This window comes from Cynocephalus volans, chromosome 1 (assembly GCF_027409185.1).
Source record: "Cynocephalus volans isolate mCynVol1 chromosome 1, mCynVol1.pri, whole genome shotgun sequence".
Classification (NCBI taxonomy): Eukaryota; Metazoa; Chordata; class Mammalia; order Dermoptera; family Cynocephalidae; genus Cynocephalus; species Cynocephalus volans.
The window spans coordinates 245,766,625-245,786,399 of record NC_084460.1 but is presented as its reverse complement, the minus strand read 5'-3'; the positions used below and the strand labels follow the sequence as shown (position 1 = coordinate 245,786,399).

Genomic DNA, 19,775 nt, shown 5'->3' with positions numbered 1-19,775 from the left:
CCAACTTTTAATATATATTTTTGTCTTAATATATACTTTTGTCTTTCTTTTTCAGATCCTCCAGGACCACCTTCAAATGCATGTGTCACTGATACTACCAAGAAGTCTGCTTCACTGGCGTGGGGCAAGCCTCATTATGATGGTGGACTTGAAATCACAGGCTATGTCGTAGAGCACCAAAAAGTAGGAGATGAGGCCTGGATCAAAGATACAACGGGAACTGGCCTCAGAATCACTAAGTTTGTTGTTACTGATCTTCAGACTAAAGAAAAATATAATTTTAGAATCAGTGCCGTCAATGATGCAGGCGTTGGGGAGCCAGCAGTGATTCCAGATGTTGAAATTGTAGAACGGGAAATGGCTCCTGATTTTGAACTAGATGCTGAGCTTAGAAGAACACTTGTTGTGAGAGCTGGACTCAGTATTAGAATATTTGTGCCAATTAAAGGTCGTCCTGCTCCTGAAGTGACATGGACCAAAGATGACATCAACCTGAAAAACCGAGCCAACATCGAAAATACAGAATCATTTACTCTTCTGATTATCCCGGAATGTAACAGATATGACACGGGTAAATTTGTGATGACTGTTGAAAACCCTGCTGGGAAGAAAAGCGGTTTCGTTAACGTCAGAGTCTTGGATACACCAGGCCCTGTCCTTAACCTGAGGCCTACAGACATCACAAAGGATAGCGTCACCCTGCACTGGGACCTTCCTCTGATAGATGGGGGCTCACGTATAACAAACTATATTGTGGAGAAACGTGAAGCAACACGGAAATCTTATTCCACAGTTACCACTAAGTGCCATAAATGCACATTTAAAGTTACTGGTTTGTCTGAAGGATGTGAATACTTCTTCAGAGTGTTCGCAGAAAATGAATATGGAATTGGTGAGCCAGCAGAAACTACAGAACCTGTAAGAGCCTCCGAAGCACCATCACCACCAGACAGCCTTAACATTATGGACATAACCAAGAGCACAGTCAGCCTGGCATGGCCTAAACCCAAACATGATGGTGGCAGTAAGATCACTGGCTATGTGATCGAAGCCCAAAGAAAAGGCTCTGATCAGTGGACCCACATCACAACCGTAAAAGGGTTAGAATGTGTTGCGAGAAATCTAACCGAAGGGGAGGAATACACCTTCCAAGTGATGGCAGTGAACAGTGCAGGGAGAAGTGCCCCTAGAGAGAGCAGACCCGTCATTGTCAAGGAGCAGACGATGCTTCCGGAGTTGGATCTCCGTGGCATCTATCAGAAGTTGGTCATTGCCAGAGCTGGTGACAACATCAAAGTTGAAATTCCCGTGCTTGGTCGACCAAAGCCCACAGTTACTTGGAAAAAAGGAGAAGAAATTCTTAAACAGACACAGAGAGTTAATTTTGAAAATACAGCGACTTCAACCATCTTAAATATCAACGAGTGTGTCAGAAGTGACAGTGGGCCATATCCATTAACAGCGAGGAACATTGTAGGAGAAGTTGGTGATGTCATCACCATTCAAGTCCATGACATCCCAGGGCCACCTACTGGACCAATCAAATTTGATGAAGTTTCATCGGATTTCATAACCTTCTCTTGGGACCCACCTGAGAATGATGGAGGTGTACCAATAAGCAACTATGTAGTGGAAATGCGACAGACTGACAGTACCACCTGGGTCGAGTTAGCAACCACTGTTATACGCACTACCTATAAGGCCACTCGCCTCACTACTGGAATGGAGTATCAGTTCCGTGTAAAAGCTCAAAATAGATATGGGGTTGGACCAGGCATCACATCAGCATCTATAGTTGCCAACTATCCATTCAAGGTTCCTGGGCCTCCTGGTACCCCTCAGGTAACTGCAGTTACCAAGGATTCAATGACAATTAGCTGGCATGAGCCACTTTCTGATGGTGGAAGCCCCATTTTAGGATATCACATTGAAAGAAAAGAACGAAACGGTATTCTCTGGCAGACTGTGAGCAAAGCATTAGTACCAGGCAACATTTTCAAATCCAGTGGACTTACAGATGGCATTGCTTATGAATTCCGAGTGATTGCAGAAAACATGGCAGGCAAAAGCAAGCCCAGCAAGCCATCTGAACCTATGTTAGCTTTGGATCCCATTGACCCACCTGGGAAACCGGTACCTCTAAACATTACTAGACACACAGTGACACTTAAATGGGCTAAGCCTGAATACACTGGAGGCTTTAAAATTACTAGTTACATAGTTGAAAAAAGAGACCTTCCTAATGGGCGGTGGCTGAAGGCCAACTTCAGCAACATTTTGGAGAATGAATTTACAGTCAGTGGCCTCACAGAAGATGCTGCATATGAATTCCGTGTGATTGCCAAAAATGCTGCTGGTGCTATTAGTCCACCATCTGAGCCATCAGATGCTATCACATGCAGGGATGACGTTGAAGCACCAAGGATAATGGTGGATGTTAAATTTAAGGACACAATTATATTAAAAGCAGGTGAAGCATTCAAGCTGGAAGCTGACGTTTCAGGTCGCCCACCTCCAACAATGGAATGGACCAAAGATGGAAAGGAGCTTGAAGGCACAGCAAAATTAGAAATAAAAATTGCAGATTTTTCTACCAATCTGGTAAATAAGGATTCATCAAGGAGGGATGGTGGTGCCTATACCCTCACAGCAACTAATCCTGGCGGCTTTGCCAAACACATTTTCAATGTCAAAGTTCTTGACAGACCAGGCCCTCCTGAAGGACCTTTAGCTGTATCTGAAGTGACATCAGAAAAGTGTGTATTGTCATGGTTGCCTCCACTGGATGATGGAGGTGCCAAAATTGATCATTATGTAGTACAAAAACGTGAAACCAGCAGATTGGCATGGACAAATGTAGCTTCAGAAGTCCAAGTAACAAAACTGAAGGTCACTAAACTTTTGAAAGGCAATGAATACATATTCCGTGTCATGGCTGTAAATAAATATGGAGTTGGAGAGCCACTGGAATCAGAGCCTGTGCTTGCAGTGGATCCTTATGGACCCCCTGATCCACCCAAAAACCCTGAAGTAACAACAATTACTAAAGACTCGATGGTTGTCTGCTGGGGACATCCTGACTCTGATGGCGGAAGTGAAATCATCAATTATATAGTGGAACGGCGTGATAAAACTGGGCAACGCTGGGTGAAATGCAACAAAAAAACTCTTACTGACTTAAGATATAAAGTGTCTGGGCTGACAGAAGGACATGAATATGAGTTCAGGATTATGGCTGAAAATGCTGCTGGAATCAGTGCGCCAAGTTCTACCAGTCCATTTTATAAAGCTTGTGACGCTGTGTTTAAACCTGGCCCACCAGGTAACCCACGTGTTCTAGATACAAGCAGATCATCCATTTCAATTGCTTGGAACAAACCTATCTATGACGGTGGTTCAGAAATCACTGGGTATATGGTTGAGATTGCCTTGCCGGAGGAAGATGAATGGAAGATTGTCACTCCACCAGCTGGGCTCAAGGCAACTTCTTATACCATCACCAACCTCACAGAGAATCAGGAATATAAAATTCGCATCTATGCCATGAATTCTGAAGGACTTGGGGAACCTGCCCTTGTCCCTGGAACCCCAAAGGCTGAAGACAGAATGCTGCCTCCAGAGATTGAACTGGATGCCGACCTGCGCAAAGTTGTTACTATAAGAGCCTGTTGCACCCTGAGACTTTTTGTTCCAATCAAAGGAAGGCCTGCCCCAGAGGTGAAGTGGGCCCGGGAACATGGAGAATCTTTAGATAAAGCTAGCATTGAATCCACAAGCTCTTACACCCTGCTTATTGTTGGAAATGTAAACAGATTTGACAGTGGCAAATACATACTGACTGTTGAAAATAGCTCGGGCAGCAAATCTGCATTTGTCAATGTTAGGGTACTAGACACGCCAGGTCCTCCACAAGATCTGAAGGTAAAGGAGGTCACAAAGACATCTGTCACACTGACATGGGAGCCTCCTCTCCTTGATGGAGGTTCAAAAATAAACAACTATATTGTTGAAAAGCGGGAATCAACAAGAAAAGCATATTCGACTGTTGCAACAAACTGCCACAAGACTTCCTGGAAGGTAGACCAGCTTCAGGAAGGCTGTAGTTACTATTTCAGGGTTCTCGCTGAAAATGAATATGGCATTGGGCTGCCTGCTGAAACCGCAGAATCTGTGAAAGCATCAGAACGACCTCTTCCTCCAGGGAAAATCACTTTGGTGGATGTTACAAGAAATAGTGTGTCGCTCTCTTGGGAGAAACCAGAGCATGATGGAGGCAGCCGAATTTTAGGCTACATTGTAGAGATGCAGAGCAAAGGCAGTGACAAATGGACCACATGTGCCACAGTCAAAGTCACTGAAGCCACTATAACTGGATTAATTCAGGGTGAAGAATACTCTTTCCGGGTTTCAGCTCAGAATGAAAAGGGCATCAGCGATCCTAGACAACTGAGTGTGCCAGTAATTGCCAAAGATCTTGTCATTCCACCAGCCTTCAAACTCCTGTTCAATACTTTCACTGTACTGGCAGGTGAGGACCTAAAAGTTGATGTTCCATTTATTGGACGCCCTATACCAGCAGTAACCTGGCATAAAGATGATGTACCACTGAAGCAGACAACTAGAGTAAATGCAGAGAGCACAGAAAATAATTCACTGCTGACAATAAAGGAGGCCTGCCGAGAAGATGTTGGACATTATGTAGTTAAACTGACTAACTCAGCTGGTGAAGCCACTGAAACCCTTAATATTATTGTTCTTGATAAACCAGGGCCTCCAACTGGACCGGTTAAAATGGATGAAGTGACAGCTGATAGTATTACTATCTCCTGGGGCCCACCTAAGTATGATGGTGGAAGTTCTATCAATAATTACATTGTAGAGAAACGAGACACTTCGACAACCACCTGGCAAATTGTGTCAGCTACCGTTGCAAGGACAACTATAAAGGCTTGCAGACTAAAGACTGGATGTGAATATCAGTTTAGAATTGCAGCTGAAAACAGATATGGAAAGAGTACCTACCTCAATTCAGAGCCTATTGTAGCCCAGTACCCATTCAAAGTTCCTGGTCCTCCTGGCACGCCATTTGTCACGGTCTCCTCCAAAGACAGCATGGAAGTACAATGGAATGAGCCAGTCAGTGATGGAGGAAGCAGAGTCATTGGCTATCATCTAGAACGCAAGGAAAGAAACAGCATCCTCTGGGTTAAGTTGAATAAAACACCTATTCCTCAAACCAAGTTTAAGACATCTGGCCTCGACGAAGGCATTGAATATGAATTTAGAGTCTCTGCAGAGAACATCGTGGGCATTGGCAAGCCAAGTAAAGTGTCAGAGTGCTATGTAGCTCGTGACCCATGTGATCCACCAGGACGGCCAGAGGCGATCATTGTCACAAGGAATTCTGTGACTCTTCAGTGGAAGAAACCCACCTATGATGGTGGAAGCAAGATCACTGGTTACGTCGTTGAGAAGAAAGAATTACCTGATGGCCGCTGGATGAAAGCCAGTTTTACCAATATCATTGACACTCAATTTGAAGTAACTGGCCTAGTTGAAGATCATAGATATGAGTTCCGGGTTATAGCTCGAAATGCTGCAGGAGTGTTTAGTGAGCCTTCAGAAAGTACAGGAGCAATAACTGCAAGAGATGAGGTTGATCCACCACGAATAAGTATAGATCCAAAATACAAAGACACAATTGTGATTCATGCTGGTGAGTCATTCAGAGTTGATGCAGATATCTACGGCAAACCAATACCAACCATTCAGTGGATAAAAGGTGATCAGGAGCTTTCAAACACAGCTCGATTAGAAATAAAGAGCACTGACTTTGCCACCAGTCTCAGTGTAAAGGATGCAGTACGCATCGACAGTGGAAATTACATATTAAAGGCCAAAAATGTTGCAGGAGAGAGATCAGTTACTGTGAATGTCAAAGTTCTTGATAGACCAGGGCCACCTGAAGGACCTGTTGCTATCTCAGGAGTTACAGCAGAAAAATGCACACTAGCTTGGAAACCCCCACTTCAGGATGGTGGGAGTGATATCATAAATTATGTCGTGGAAAGGAGAGAAACCAGCCGCTTAGTTTGGACTGTGGTTGATGCTAATGTGCAAACTCTCAGCTGCAAGGTTACTAAGCTTCTTGAAGGCAATGAATATATCTTCCGTATCATGGCTGTAAACAAATATGGTGTTGGTGAACCTCTTGAATCTGAGCCAGTAATTGCCAAGAATCCATTTGTAGTGCCAGATGCACCAAAAGCTCCAGAAGTCACAACAGTGACCAAGGACTCAATGGTAGTTGTATGGGAAAGGCCAGCATCTGATGGTGGCAGTGAAATTCTTGGATATGTCCTTGAAAAACGGGATAAAGAAGGTATCAGATGGACAAGATGTCACAAGCGTCTGATTGGGGAGTTGCGCTTGAGAGTAACTGGACTCATAGAAAATCACAATTATGAATTCAGAGTCTCTGCTGAGAATGCTGCGGGACTCAGTGAACCAAGCCTTCCTTCCACTTACCAAAAGGCTTGTGATCCTATTTACAAACCAGGACCTCCAAACAACCCCAAAGTCATAGACACTACCAGATCTTCAGTTTTCCTTTCTTGGAGCAAACCAATATATGATGGTGGCTGTGAAATACAAGGATACATTGTTGAAAAATGTGATGTGAGTGTTGGTGAATGGACAATGTGCACTCCACCAACTGGAATCAATAAAACAAATATAGAAGTTGAGAAGCTATTGGAAAAGCATGAATACAACTTCCGTATCTGTGCTATTAATAAAGCTGGAGTTGGAGAACATGCTGATGTCCCAGGACCTATTATAGTTGAAGAAAAATTGGAAGCACCAGACATTGATCTTGACTTAGAACTAAGGAAAATTATAAATATAAGGGCAGGTGGCACCTTACGGTTATTTGTTCCTATAAAAGGTCGTCCTACTCCAGAAGTTAAATGGGAGAAGGTGGATGGTGAAATCCGAGATGCAGCTATAATTGATGTCACTAGCAGTTTTACCTCTCTTGTTCTTGACAATGTCAACCGATATGATACTGGAAAATATACACTCACATTAGAAAACAGCAGTGGAACAAAGTCTGCCTTTGTTACTGTGAGAGTCCTGGACACACCAAGTCCACCCATTAACCTGAAAGTCACAGAAATCACCAAAGACTCAGTATCAATTACATGGGAACCTCCTTTGTTGGATGGTGGATCCAAAATAAAAAATTACATTGTTGAGAAACGTGAAGCCACCAGAAAATCATATGCTGCTGTTGTAACAAATTGCCATAAGAATTCTTGGAAAATTGACCAACTCCAAGAAGGTTGCAGTTATTACTTTAGAGTCACAGCTGAGAATGAGTATGGTATCGGCCTTCCTGCTTGCACTGCTGATCCAGTTAAAGTTGCAGAAGTCCCACAACCTCCAGGAAAAATAACTGTGGATGATGTCACCAGAAACAGTGTTTCTCTGAGTTGGACAAAGCCTGAACATGATGGTGGCAGTAAAATCATTCAGTATATTGTGGAAATGCAAGCTAAGCGCAGTGAGAAATGGTCAGAGTGCGCTCGAGTAAAGTCCCTTGAAGCAGTAATTACCAACCTAACTCAGGGAGAAGAATACTTTTTTAGAGTTGTTGCTGTAAATGAAAAGGGGAGAAGTGATCCTAGGTCCCTTGCAGTTCCAATAGTTGCCAAAGATCTGGTCATTGAGCCAGATGTCAGACCTGCATTCAACAGTTATACCGTACAGGTTGGCCAAGATTTGAAAATAGAAGTGCCAATTTCTGGACGTCCTAAACCAACCATTACCTGGACTAAAGATGGTCTTCCACTGAAACAGACCACAAGAATCAATGTGACTGATTCACCTGACCTCACTGTATTCAGTATTAAAGAAACTCATAAGGATGATGGTGGACAATATGGAATCACAGTTGCCAATGTTGTTGGTCAGAAAACAGCATCTATTGAAATTATAACTCTAGATAAACCTGATCCTCCACAAGGACCTGTTAAATTTGATGAAGTCAGTGCTGAAAGTATTACATTATCTTGGAATCCTCCATTATATACAGGGGGCTGCCAAATCACTAACTACATTGTTCACAAAAGAGACACAACCACCACAGTATGGGATGTTGTTTCTGCTACCGTTGCAAGAACTACACTCAAAGCGACCAAACTGAAAACAGGTACAGAATACCAATTCAGAATATTTGCTGAAAACAGATATGGACAAAGCTTTGCCTTGGAGTCTGATCCAATTGTAGCTCAATATCCCTACAAAGAACCAGGCCCTCCAGGCACACCATTTGCCACAGCCATTTCCAAAGACTCCATGGTCATACAGTGGCATGAACCAATCAATAATGGTGGAAGCCCAGTCATAGGTTATCACCTTGAGAGAAAGGAAAGAAATAGTATTTTGTGGACAAAAGTCAACAAAACTATTATTCATGACACCCAGTGCAAAGCACAGAATCTTGAAGAAGGCATTGAATATGAATTCAGAGTTTATGCTGAAAATATAGTTGGTGTAGGCAAAGCAAGCAAGACTTCTGAATGCTATGTAGCCAGAGATCCCTGTGACCCACCAGGAACCCCAGAAGCAATAATGGTTAGAAGAAATGAAATCACTTTACAGTGGACCAAACCTGTATATGATGGTGGAAGTGTGATTACAGGCTACATTGTAGAGAAACGTGATTTGCCTGAGGGTCGTTGGATGAAAGCCAGCTTCACTAATGTCATTGAAACTCAATTTACTGTATCAGGCCTTACTGAAGATCAAAGATATGAATTCAGAGTCATTGCAAAGAATGCAGCTGGTGCAATAAGTAAACCCTCAGACAGTACTGGACCAATAACTGCCAAAGACGAGGTTGAACTTCCGAGAATTTCAATGGATCCAAAATTCAGAGACACAATTGTGGTAAATGCTGGAGAAACATTCAGGCTTGAGGCTGACGTCTATGGAAAGCCCCTACCTACCATTGAGTGGTTAAGAGGAGATAAGGAAATTGAAGAATCTGCTAGATGTGAAATAAAGAACACAGATTTCAAGGCTTTACTTATTATAAAAGATGCCATTAGAATTGATGGTGGACAGTATATTTTAAGAGCTTCCAACGTTGCAGGTTCTAAGTCATTCCCAGTAAATGTGAAAGTATTAGATAGACCAGGACCTCCAGAAGGGCCAGTCCAGGTTACCGGAGTCACTTCTGAAAAATGCTCTTTAACATGGTCTCCACCACTTCAAGATGGAGGCAGTGACATTTCTCACTATGTTGTTGAAAAGCGAGAAACCAGTCGGCTTGCCTGGACTATTGTTGCTTCAGAAGTTGTGACCAATTCCCTGAAAGTTACCAAACTCTTAGAAGGGAATGAATATATTTTCCGTATAATGGCTGTCAACAAATATGGTGTTGGAGAGCCTCTGGAATCTGCACCAGTATTAATGAAAAATCCATTTGTACTTCCTGGACCACCCAAAAGCGTGGAAGTCACAAATATTGCCAAAGACTCCATGACTGTCTGTTGGAACCGTCCAGATAGTGATGGGGGTAGTGAGATTATTGGTTACATTGTAGAGAAAAGAGACAGAAGTGGCATCCGATGGATAAAATGTAATAAACGCCGCATTACAGATTTGCGTCTAAGAGTAACAGGATTAACAGAAGATCATGAGTATGAATTCAGAGTCTCTGCAGAAAATGCTGCTGGAGTTGGAGAACCAAGTCCAGCTACAGTTTATTATAAGGCGTGTGATCCTGTGTTCAAACCTGGCCCACCCACCAATGCACACATTGTAGATACCACTAAAAATTCAATCACACTTGCCTGGGGTAAACCCATCTATGATGGTGGCAGTGAGATCCTGGGATATGTAGTAGAAATCTGTAAAGCAGATGAAGAAGAATGGCAAATAGTTACTCCACAGACTGGCCTGAGAGTCAATAGATTTGAAATTTCAAAACTCACTGAACACCAAGAGTATAAATTACGAGTCTGTGCCCTCAACAAAGTTGGTTTAGGTGAGGCTGCATCAGTTCCTGGTACTGTGAAACCAGAAGATAAACTTGAAGCACCCGAACTTGACCTTGACTCTGAATTAAGGAAAGGAATTGTTGTAAGAGCTGGTGGATCTGCCAGAATTCACATTCCATTCAAAGGTCGTCCAACACCTGAGATCACTTGGTCTCGAGAGGAAGGTGAATTCACAGATAAGGTCCAAATTGAAAAGGGAGTAAACTATACCCAACTGTCTATAGATAACTGTGATAGAAATGACGCTGGGAAATACATTCTCAAGTTGGAAAACAGCAGTGGATCTAAGACCGCTTTTGTAACTGTGAAAGTTCTTGACACTCCAGGCCCACCACAGAATTTGGCAGTCAGAGAAGTGAAAAAAGATTCTGTCCTTCTGGTGTGGGAACCACCCATCATTGATGGGGGGGCAAAGGTCAAGAACTATGTTATTGACAAACGTGAGTCAACCAGAAAAGCGTATGCTAACGTGAGTAGTAAATGCAGCAAAACAAGCTTTAAAGTTGAGAATCTTACAGAAGGAGCCATTTATTACTTTAGAGTAATGGCTGAAAATGAATTTGGAGTTGGTGTTCCAGTGGAAACCGTTGATGCCGTGAAAGCTGCTGAACCTCCTTCTCCACCAGGAAAGGTTACGCTTACTGACGTGTCCCAGACCAGTGCATCACTTATGTGGGAGAAACCTGAACATGATGGTGGTAGCAGGGTCCTGGGGTATGTTGTTGAAATGCAGCCCAAAGGAACTGAAAAATGGAGTGTTGTGGCTGAGTCCAAAGTCTGTAATGCAGTTGTTACTGGTTTGAGTTCTGGACAAGAATATCAGTTCCGTGTCAAGGCTTACAATGAGAAAGGAAAAAGTGATCCAAGAGTGCTTGGTGTTCCTGTCATAGCCAAGGACTTGACTATACAGCCCAGTTTTAAGTTACCATTTAACACATACAGTGTTCAAGCTGGAGAAGATCTTAAAATAGAAATTCCAGTTATAGGCCGACCAAGACCTAAAATTTCTTGGGTCAAAGATGGCGAGGCTCTTAAACAGACAACAAGGGCAAATGTTGAAGAAACAGCTACCTCAACTATTCTGCACATTAAAGAAAGTAACAAAGATGACTTCGGAAAATACACCATAACAGCAACAAATAGTGCGGGCACAGCAACAGAAAATCTCAGCATTATCGTATTGGAAAAGCCCGGACCTCCAGTTGGACCAGTTCGATTCGATGAAGTTAGCGCAGACTTTGTGGTCATATCTTGGGAACCTCCAGCCTATACCGGTGGCTGCCAAATAAGCAACTACATTGTAGAGAAGCGAGACACAACCACCACCACTTGGCACATGGTATCAGCAACAGTTGCAAGAACAACAATTAAAATAACCAAATTGAAAACAGGCACCGAGTACCAGTTTAGAATTTTTGCTGAAAACAGGTATGGAAAAAGTGTCCCTCTGGATTCGAAACCAGTTATTGTACAATATCCATTTAAAGTACCTGGACCACCTGGAACTCCTTTTGTGACAGCAGTCTCAAAAGATCAAATGCTTGTGCAATGGCACGAGCCAGTTAATGATGGAGGCAGCAAAGTTATTGGCTACCATCTTGAACAGAAAGAAAAGAACAGCATTTTATGGGTCAAATTAAATAAGACCCCCATTCAAGACACCAAATTCAAAACAACTGGGCTTGATGAAGGCATTGAATATGAGTTCAAAGTTTCTGCTGAAAATATTGTTGGCATCGGCAAGCCTAGCAAAGTGTCAGAATGCTTTGTTGCTCGTGATCCATGTGACCCACCTGGTCGCCCTGAAGCCATTGTTATTACAAGAAACAATGTCACACTGAAATGGAAGAAACCTGCCTATGATGGTGGCAGCAAAATAACAGGTTATATTGTAGAAAAGAAAGATCTACCTGATGGCCGATGGATGAAAGCCAGCTTTACCAATGTATTAGAAACTGAATTTACAGTAAGTGGACTTGTAGAAGACCAAAGATATGAATTTAGAGTAATCGCAAGAAATGCAGCTGGCAACTTTAGCGAACCATCTGAAAGTAGTGGTGCCATTACTGCAAGAGATGAAATTGATGCACCAAGTGCCTCACTGGATCCAAAATATAAAGATGTCATCATTGTTCATGCAGGCGAGACTTTCGTTCTTGAAGCTGATATCCGTGGCAAACCTATACCTGATATTGTTTGGTCAAAAGATGGAAAAGAGCTTGAAGAAACAGCTGCTAGGATGGAAATTAAATCCACTATTCAGAAAACAACTCTTGTTGTCAAAGACTGTATACGGACTGATGGAGGACAATATATTCTGAAACTCAGCAATGTTGGTGGTACAAAGACTATACCAATCACAGTAAAGGTACTTGACAGGCCAGGGCCTCCTGAAGGGCCTCTGAAAGTTTCAGGGGTTACTGCAGAAAAATGTTACCTGGCGTGGAACCCACCTTTGCAGGATGGTGGTGCTAGTATTTCACATTACATCATTGAAAAGAGAGAGACAAGCAGACTCTCCTGGACCCAGGTTTCAACTGAGGTACAGGCCCTTAACTACAAAGTCACTAAACTTCTTCCTGGTAATGAGTACATTTTCCGTGTCATGGCTGTGAATAAATATGGAATTGGTGAACCCCTGGAATCTGAGCCTGTCATAGCCTGTAATCCTTATAAGTTACCAGGTCCTCCTTCAATACCTGAAGCCTCAGCAATCACCAAAGACTCGATGGTAGTAACATGGGCACGCCCAGTGGATGATGGCGGTGCTGAAATTGAGGGTTACATTCTTGAAAAACGAGATAAGGAAGGCATTAGATGGACGAAGTGCAACAAGAAAACACTATCAGATCTCCGGTTCCGGGTAACTGGCCTTACTGAAGGCCACTCCTATGAATTCAGAGTTGCTGCTGAAAATGCAGCTGGTGTGGGTGAACCTAGCGAGCCATCTGTTTTCTACCGTGCATGTGATGCCTTGTATCCACCAGGTCCACCAAGCAATCCAAAAGTGACTGACACTTCCAGATCCTCCATCTCCCTGGCATGGAATAAGCCAATTTATGATGGTGGTGCACCTGTTAAAGGCTATGTTGTTGAGGTCAAAGAAGCCGCTGCTGATGAATGGACAACTTGCACTCCACCAACAGGATTACAAGGAAAGCAGTTCACAGTGACCAAGCTTAAAGAAAATACTGAATATAACTTCCGTATTTGTGCCATTAATTCTGAAGGTGTAGGTGAACCTGCAACTATACCTGGTTCAGTTGTTGCTCAGGAGAGGATGGAGCCACCAGAAATAGAACTTGATGCCGATCTCAGAAAGGTGGTCATTCTGCGTGCAAGTACTACTTTACGCTTATTCGTCACCATCAAAGGTCGACCAGAACCTGAAGTTAAGTGGGAAAAGGCCGAAGGCGTTCTCACTGAGAGGGCCCAGATTGAGGTGACCAGTTCATATACAATGTTGGTGATTGATAATGTTACCAGATTTGACAGTGGTCGGTATAACTTAACATTAGAAAATAACAGTGGTTCCAAAACAGCTTTTGTTAACGTCAGAGTTCTTGACTCTCCAAGTGCTCCTGTGAATTTGACTGTAAGAGAAGTGAAGAAAGACTCAGTGATACTGTCCTGGGAACCACCACTTATTGATGGTGGAGCTAAGATTACAAACTACATCGTTGAAAAACGGGAAACTACAAGAAAAGCCTATGCTACTGTTACAAACAATTGCACTAAGACTACTTTCAAAATTGAAAACCTACAAGAAGGATGTTCATACTACTTCCGAGTCTTGGCTTCCAATGAATATGGGATTGGTTTGCCAGCTGAAACAACTGAACCCATTAAAGCATCTGAACCACCCCTCCCACCTGGAAGAGTAACTCTTGTTGATGTGACCCATAGTACAGCTACAATTAAGTGGGAGAAACCAGAAAGTGATGGTGGCAGCAAAATTACAGGTTATATAGTTGAAATGCAGACTAAAGGGAGTGAAAAATGGAGCACTTGCACACAAGTTAAGACTCTAGAAGCAACTATATCTGGCCTAACTGCAGGAGAAGAGTATGTCTTCAGGGTAGCCGCAGTCAATGAAAAAGGAAGAAGTGATCCACGACAGCTTGGAGTGCCAGTGATTGCAAGGGATATTGAAATAAAGCCTTCAGTTGAGCTTCCTTTCCATACTTTCAATGTAAAGGCTAGAGACCAACTTAAGATTGATGTACCATTCAAAGGAAGACCTCAAGCTACTGTAAGCTGGAAAAAGGATGGTCAGACTCTCAAAGAGACAACTAGAGTCAATGTTGCTTCTTCAAAGACTGTAACATCACTATCTATCAAGGAAGCTGCAAGGGAAGATGTTGGAACTTATGAATTATGTGTTTCAAACAGTGCTGGATCCATAACAGTTCCTATTACTGTAATTGTCCTTGACCGGCCAGGACCTCCAGGACCTATACATATTGATGAGGTTAGCTGTGACAATGTAACTATTTCTTGGAATCCTCCAGAATATGATGGTGGCTGCCAAATTAGCAATTACATCGTTGAAAAGAGAGAAACCACTTCTACAGCATGGCATGTGGTTTCACAAGCAGTTGCAAGAACATCTATTAAAATCGTTCGTCTGACAACAGGAAATGAATATCAGTTCCGTGTTTGTGCAGAAAACCGCTATGGAAAGAGCGCCTACAGTGAATCTTCAGCTGTTGTTGCAGAGTATCCATTCAGTCCCCCAGGTCCTCCTGGTACTCCTAAAGTTGTGCATGCCACAAAATCTACCATGATTGTAAGCTGGCAAGTGCCGGTTAATGATGGAGGAAGTCAAGTAATTGGCTATCACCTTGAGTACAAAGAAAGAAGCAGCATTCTTTGGTCAAAAGCAAATAAAATTCTCATTGCCGATACTCAAATGAAAGTCTCCGGCCTTGATGAAGGGCTTATGTATGAATATCGTGTATATGCTGAGAATATTGCTGGAATTGGTAAATGCAGTAAATCTTGTGAACCAGTTCCCGCAAGAGATCCTTGTGACCCTCCTGGACAACCTGAAGTCACAAATATCACAAGAAAATCAGTGTCACTTAAATGGTCTAAGCCACATTATGATGGTGGAGCTAAGATCACAGGATACATTGTTGAACGTAGAGAACTACCAGATGGCCGATGGCTGAAATGCAATTTTACTAATATACAAGAAACATACTTTGAAGTAACTGAACTTACTGAAGATCAGCGTTACGAATTCCGGGTTTTTGCAAGGAATGCTGCTGACTCAGTTAGTGAACCATCTGAATCCACTGGACCTATTACCGTTAAAGATGATGTTGAGGCTCCAAGAATTATGATGGATGTCAAGTTCCGAGATGCTATTGTTGTCAAAGCTGGAGATGTCCTTAAGATAAATGCAGACATTGCAGGGCGACCTCTTCCAGTAATTTCCTGGGCCAAGGATGGTGTAGAAATCGAAGAAAGAGCAAGAACAGAAATTGTCTCCACGGACTATCATACTTTGTTAACAGTTAAGGACTGTGTAAGACGAGACACCGGGCAGTATGTACTAACACTGAAGAACGTTGCAGGGACTCGCTCTGCAGCAGTAAATTGCAAGGTACTTGATAAGCCTGGCCCGCCAGCAGGACCACTTGAAATAAACGGCCTCACTGCTGAGAAATGCTCTCTTTCCTGGGGACGTCCCCAAGAAGATGGTGGTGCAGATATCGACTATTACATTGTAGAAAAACGTGAAACAAGCCGCCTTGCATGGACAATATGTGAAGGAGAATTAAGGACGACATTCTGTAAAGTAACCAAGTTACTCAAAGGCAATGAATACATATTTAGAGTAACTGGTGTTAATAAATATGGTGTTGGTGAGCCCCTAGAGAGTGTGGCCGTAAAGGCACTAGATCCATTTACAGTTCCAAGTCCACCCACATCTTTGGAAATTACATCTGTAACCAAAGAGTTCATGACACTTTGCTGGGCAAGACCTGAGAGTGATGGAGGCAGTGAAATCTCTGGATATATAATTGAAAGGCGAGAGAAAAACAGCCTACGATGGGTGCGTGTAAACAAAAAACCAGTTTATGATCTGAGAGTGAAATCAACAGGACTTCGAGAAGGATGCGAATATGAGTATCGGGTTTATGCAGAAAATGCTGCTGGCCTAAGTCTTCCCAGTGAAACCTCTCCCTTAATTCGGGCAGAAGATCCAGTGTTCTTACCATCTCCTCCATCCAAACCTAAAATTGTGGATTCAGGCAAGACAACTATAACTATTAGCTGGGTTAAGCCCTTGTTTGATGGTGGGGCCCCAATAACTGGGTACACTGTAGAATACAAAACATCTGATGAAACTGACTGGAAAACCACCATTCAGAGCTTCAGGGGCACAGAATATACAATAAGTGGACTGACAACAGGAGCTGAATATGTTTTCAGAGTAAGATCTGTCAATAAGGTTGGTGCTAGTGATCCCAGTGACAGCTCTGACCCCCAGATAGCGAAGGAAAGAGAAGAAGAACCTGCGTTTGATATTGACAGTGAAATGAGGAAGACCTTGATTGTCAGGGCTGGTGCCTCATTTACCATGACTGTGCCTTTCCGAGGAAGACCAGTACCCAATGTCTTATGGAGTAAGCCAGACACTGACCTCCGCACTAGAGCTTACATTGATTCCACAGATTGTCGTACATCACTTACTATAGAAAATGCCAACAGAAATGATTCTGGAAAATACACACTAACAATTCAGAATGTCTTGAGTGCTGCTTCGCTGACCTTAGTTGTCAAAGTTTTAGATTCACCAGGACCTCCAGCCAATATTTCTGTACAAGACATAACCAAAGAGTCTGCAGTGTTATCCTGGGATGTTCCTGAAAATGATGGTGGAGCACCAGTAAAGAATTACCACATAGAAAAACGCGAGGCCAGCAAGAAAGCATGGGTCTCTGTGACCAACAACTGCAACCGCCTCTCCTACAAAGTTACCAACTTACAAGAAGGGGCTATTTACTACTTCAGAGTCGCTGGAGAAAATGAGTTTGGTGTTGGTGTACCAGCTGAAACGAAGGAAGGTGTAAAAATAACAGGTATGTGTTAAGAATAAGGAAAACCTACATATCCATATTAATTTTGCTAGAATAGTGTGAATCATTGCAATTAGTCATTGTTTAAATTTAATTGCTTTTGGTTCACACCCCCGACTCTTCATACTACAGCATAAAATGAAATCTCTAATAGAGATAGTTTTTCATTGATTTAAAAAAGTAGAAATTTACATAGCTAGAATTGGATAATATATGTTGAATTTAGTTATAATTGAATTTAACTTATACAGATATATAGATTTTGTGTGTGTGTGTGTGTGTGTGTGTGTGTGTGTGTGTGTGTGTGCAGAAACCATATGATGAAGTTTCTTACAAGAATATTTATCTTACTCCTTTTATACCCATGATGTATTTGGGCTAAATTTTGTCATTTAATCTGGTTGTTTGACACTTAATTTGAATTTAAATGCTATAACATGTAATGACAAAGCCTGGGTGAGCCTTGGTTGGCTCAGAAGTCAAATTGGTCATATAAAAAATAAGAAAGATTCAAATTAAATATATGCCCTTCATCTAAGTTTTCATTTGACAATGCATGAAGAATGCACATGGAAAAAAAGTTATCATAATTGTTCTCTTTCTTTTGATGCTTTATTTTCTTAGAAAAACCAAGCCCACCCGAAAAACTTGGAGTAACAGGTGTATCCAAAGATAGTGTTTCCCTGACTTGGTTGAAGCCCGAACATGACGGTGGTAGCAGAATTGTGCACTATGTCGTGGAAGCACTAGAAAAAGGACAGAAAAACTGGATTAAATGTGCAGTGGTAAAGTCAACCCATCACGTTGTTTCTGGTCTGAGAGAAAATTCTGAATACTTTTTCCGGGTGTTTGCTGAAAATCAAGCTGGCCTGAGTGACCCAAGAGAGCTTCTGCTTCCTGTTCTTGTTAAGGAGCAACTAGGTATATCAATTTGATATAGAAGCAAAATTTGAACTTTTTTGCATTGATTTAAGTTCCGTTTTAGGAACTTTTTTTCACCTTCATTTTCCATATTCTTATTTTTCAGAACCACCTGAAATTGATATGAAGAATTTCCCAAGTCACACCGTATATGTTAGAGCTGGTTCAAACCTTAAAGTTGACATTCCAATTTCTGGAAAACCACTGCCCAAAGTGACCTTATCGAGAGATGGTGTCCCCCTGAAGGCAACCATGAGATTTAATACTGAAATTACTGCTGAGAACCTGACCATCAATCTCAAAGAAAGTGTCGCTGCTGATGCTGGAAAATATGAGATCACTGCTGCCAACTCCAGTGGAACGACCAAAACATTCATTAACATCATCGTGCTGGACAGGCCTGGTCCTCCAACTGGCCCTGTTGTTATTAGTGATGTAAGTGAAGAAAGCGTGACTCTCAAATGGGAGCCATCTAAGTATGATGGTGGAAGTCAAGTGACCAATTACATTGTACTCAAGAGAGAAACAAGTACCACAGTATGGACTGAAGTGTCTGCAACAGTTGCAAGGACCATGATTAAAGTCATGAAACTGACTACAGGAGAAGAATACCAATTCCGCATCAAAGCAGAAAATCGCTTTGGCATCAGTGATCATATAGACTCAGCTTGTGTGACTGTCAAACTACCATACAGTAAGTTGTCAAACTTTTCAAAGACCCCAGATTTTCATTTACCATAAATGTTTTAATGTCCGCATTAACCTATGGGATTTTTCTCTTTTGTAGCAAGACCTGGTCCACCATCTACACCATGGGTCACTAATGTTACTCGAGAAAGCATCACTGTGGGCTGGCATGAACCGGTGTCCAATGGAGGCAGTGCAGTCACAGGCTATCACCTGGAAATGAAAGACAGAAACAGTGTTTTATGGCAAAAAGTCAACAAAATGGTCATCCGCACAACTCACTTCAAAGTTACAACAATCAGTGCTGGACTTATTTACGAATTCAGGGTATATGCAGAAAATGCTGCTGGTGTTGGAAAACCCAGCCATCCTTCCGAACCAGTCTTGGCCATTGACGCCTGTGGTATGTACTTGTTGTGAGAAGGACAACTTAAAAACACAAATCTTCTCTCTGCAAAGCAAAATACTATTGACATAAGTGCCGCTAATCTGCTTTGTCTTATTACCACAGAACCCCCAAGAAATGTTCGTGTCACTGATATTTCAAAGAACTCTGTCAGCCTTTCATGGCAACAACCAGCTTTTGATGGAGGAAGCAAGATCACAGGCTTCATTGTTGAGAGACGTGACCTTCCAGATGGCAGATGGACCAAGGCTAGCTTCACTAACGTTACTGAGACTCAATTCATGGTCTCTGGCTTGACTCAGAATTCCCAGTATGAGTTCCGTGTCTTTGCTAGGAATGCTGTTGGTTCCATCAGCAATCCATCTGAGGTAGTAGGCCCCATTACATGCATAGATTCTTACGGTAAGCGTTTTCACACTTTGAATTCCAACAGCTATTTAACTCAATATTTTTCCTTACTTTTAAAGCTTTTACTGTGTGTCTTAATTGTTTTTGGAAGAAATTATGAACTACCTGGGAGTCTTAGGAAAATTCCTTAACCTCTCCAGACCACTTGACTTAACTGTAAAATGAGAGATTTGGACTACAGGATATTTAATGGCC

The 19,775-nt window shown here is 42.3% G+C and overlaps 1 protein-coding gene across 22 annotated transcripts in view; it reads left to right on the top strand.

The window, feature by feature from the left end:
- TTN (titin) overlaps positions 1-19,775 on the top strand; it is a 268,315-nt gene that overhangs the window by 218,397 nt on the left and 30,143 nt on the right. For all 22 annotated transcript variants that reach the window (XM_063115514.1, XM_063115619.1, XM_063115522.1 and 19 more), the window contains 5 exons: positions 56-17,161; positions 17,783-18,079; positions 18,186-18,773; positions 18,867-19,169; positions 19,278-19,574. In XM_063115514.1, coding sequence (XP_062971584.1) covers positions 56-17,161; positions 17,783-18,079; positions 18,186-18,773; positions 18,867-19,169; positions 19,278-19,574 — 18,591 coding nt within the window. The remainder of the gene's footprint in view (positions 1-55; positions 17,162-17,782; positions 18,080-18,185; positions 18,774-18,866; positions 19,170-19,277; positions 19,575-19,775) is intronic.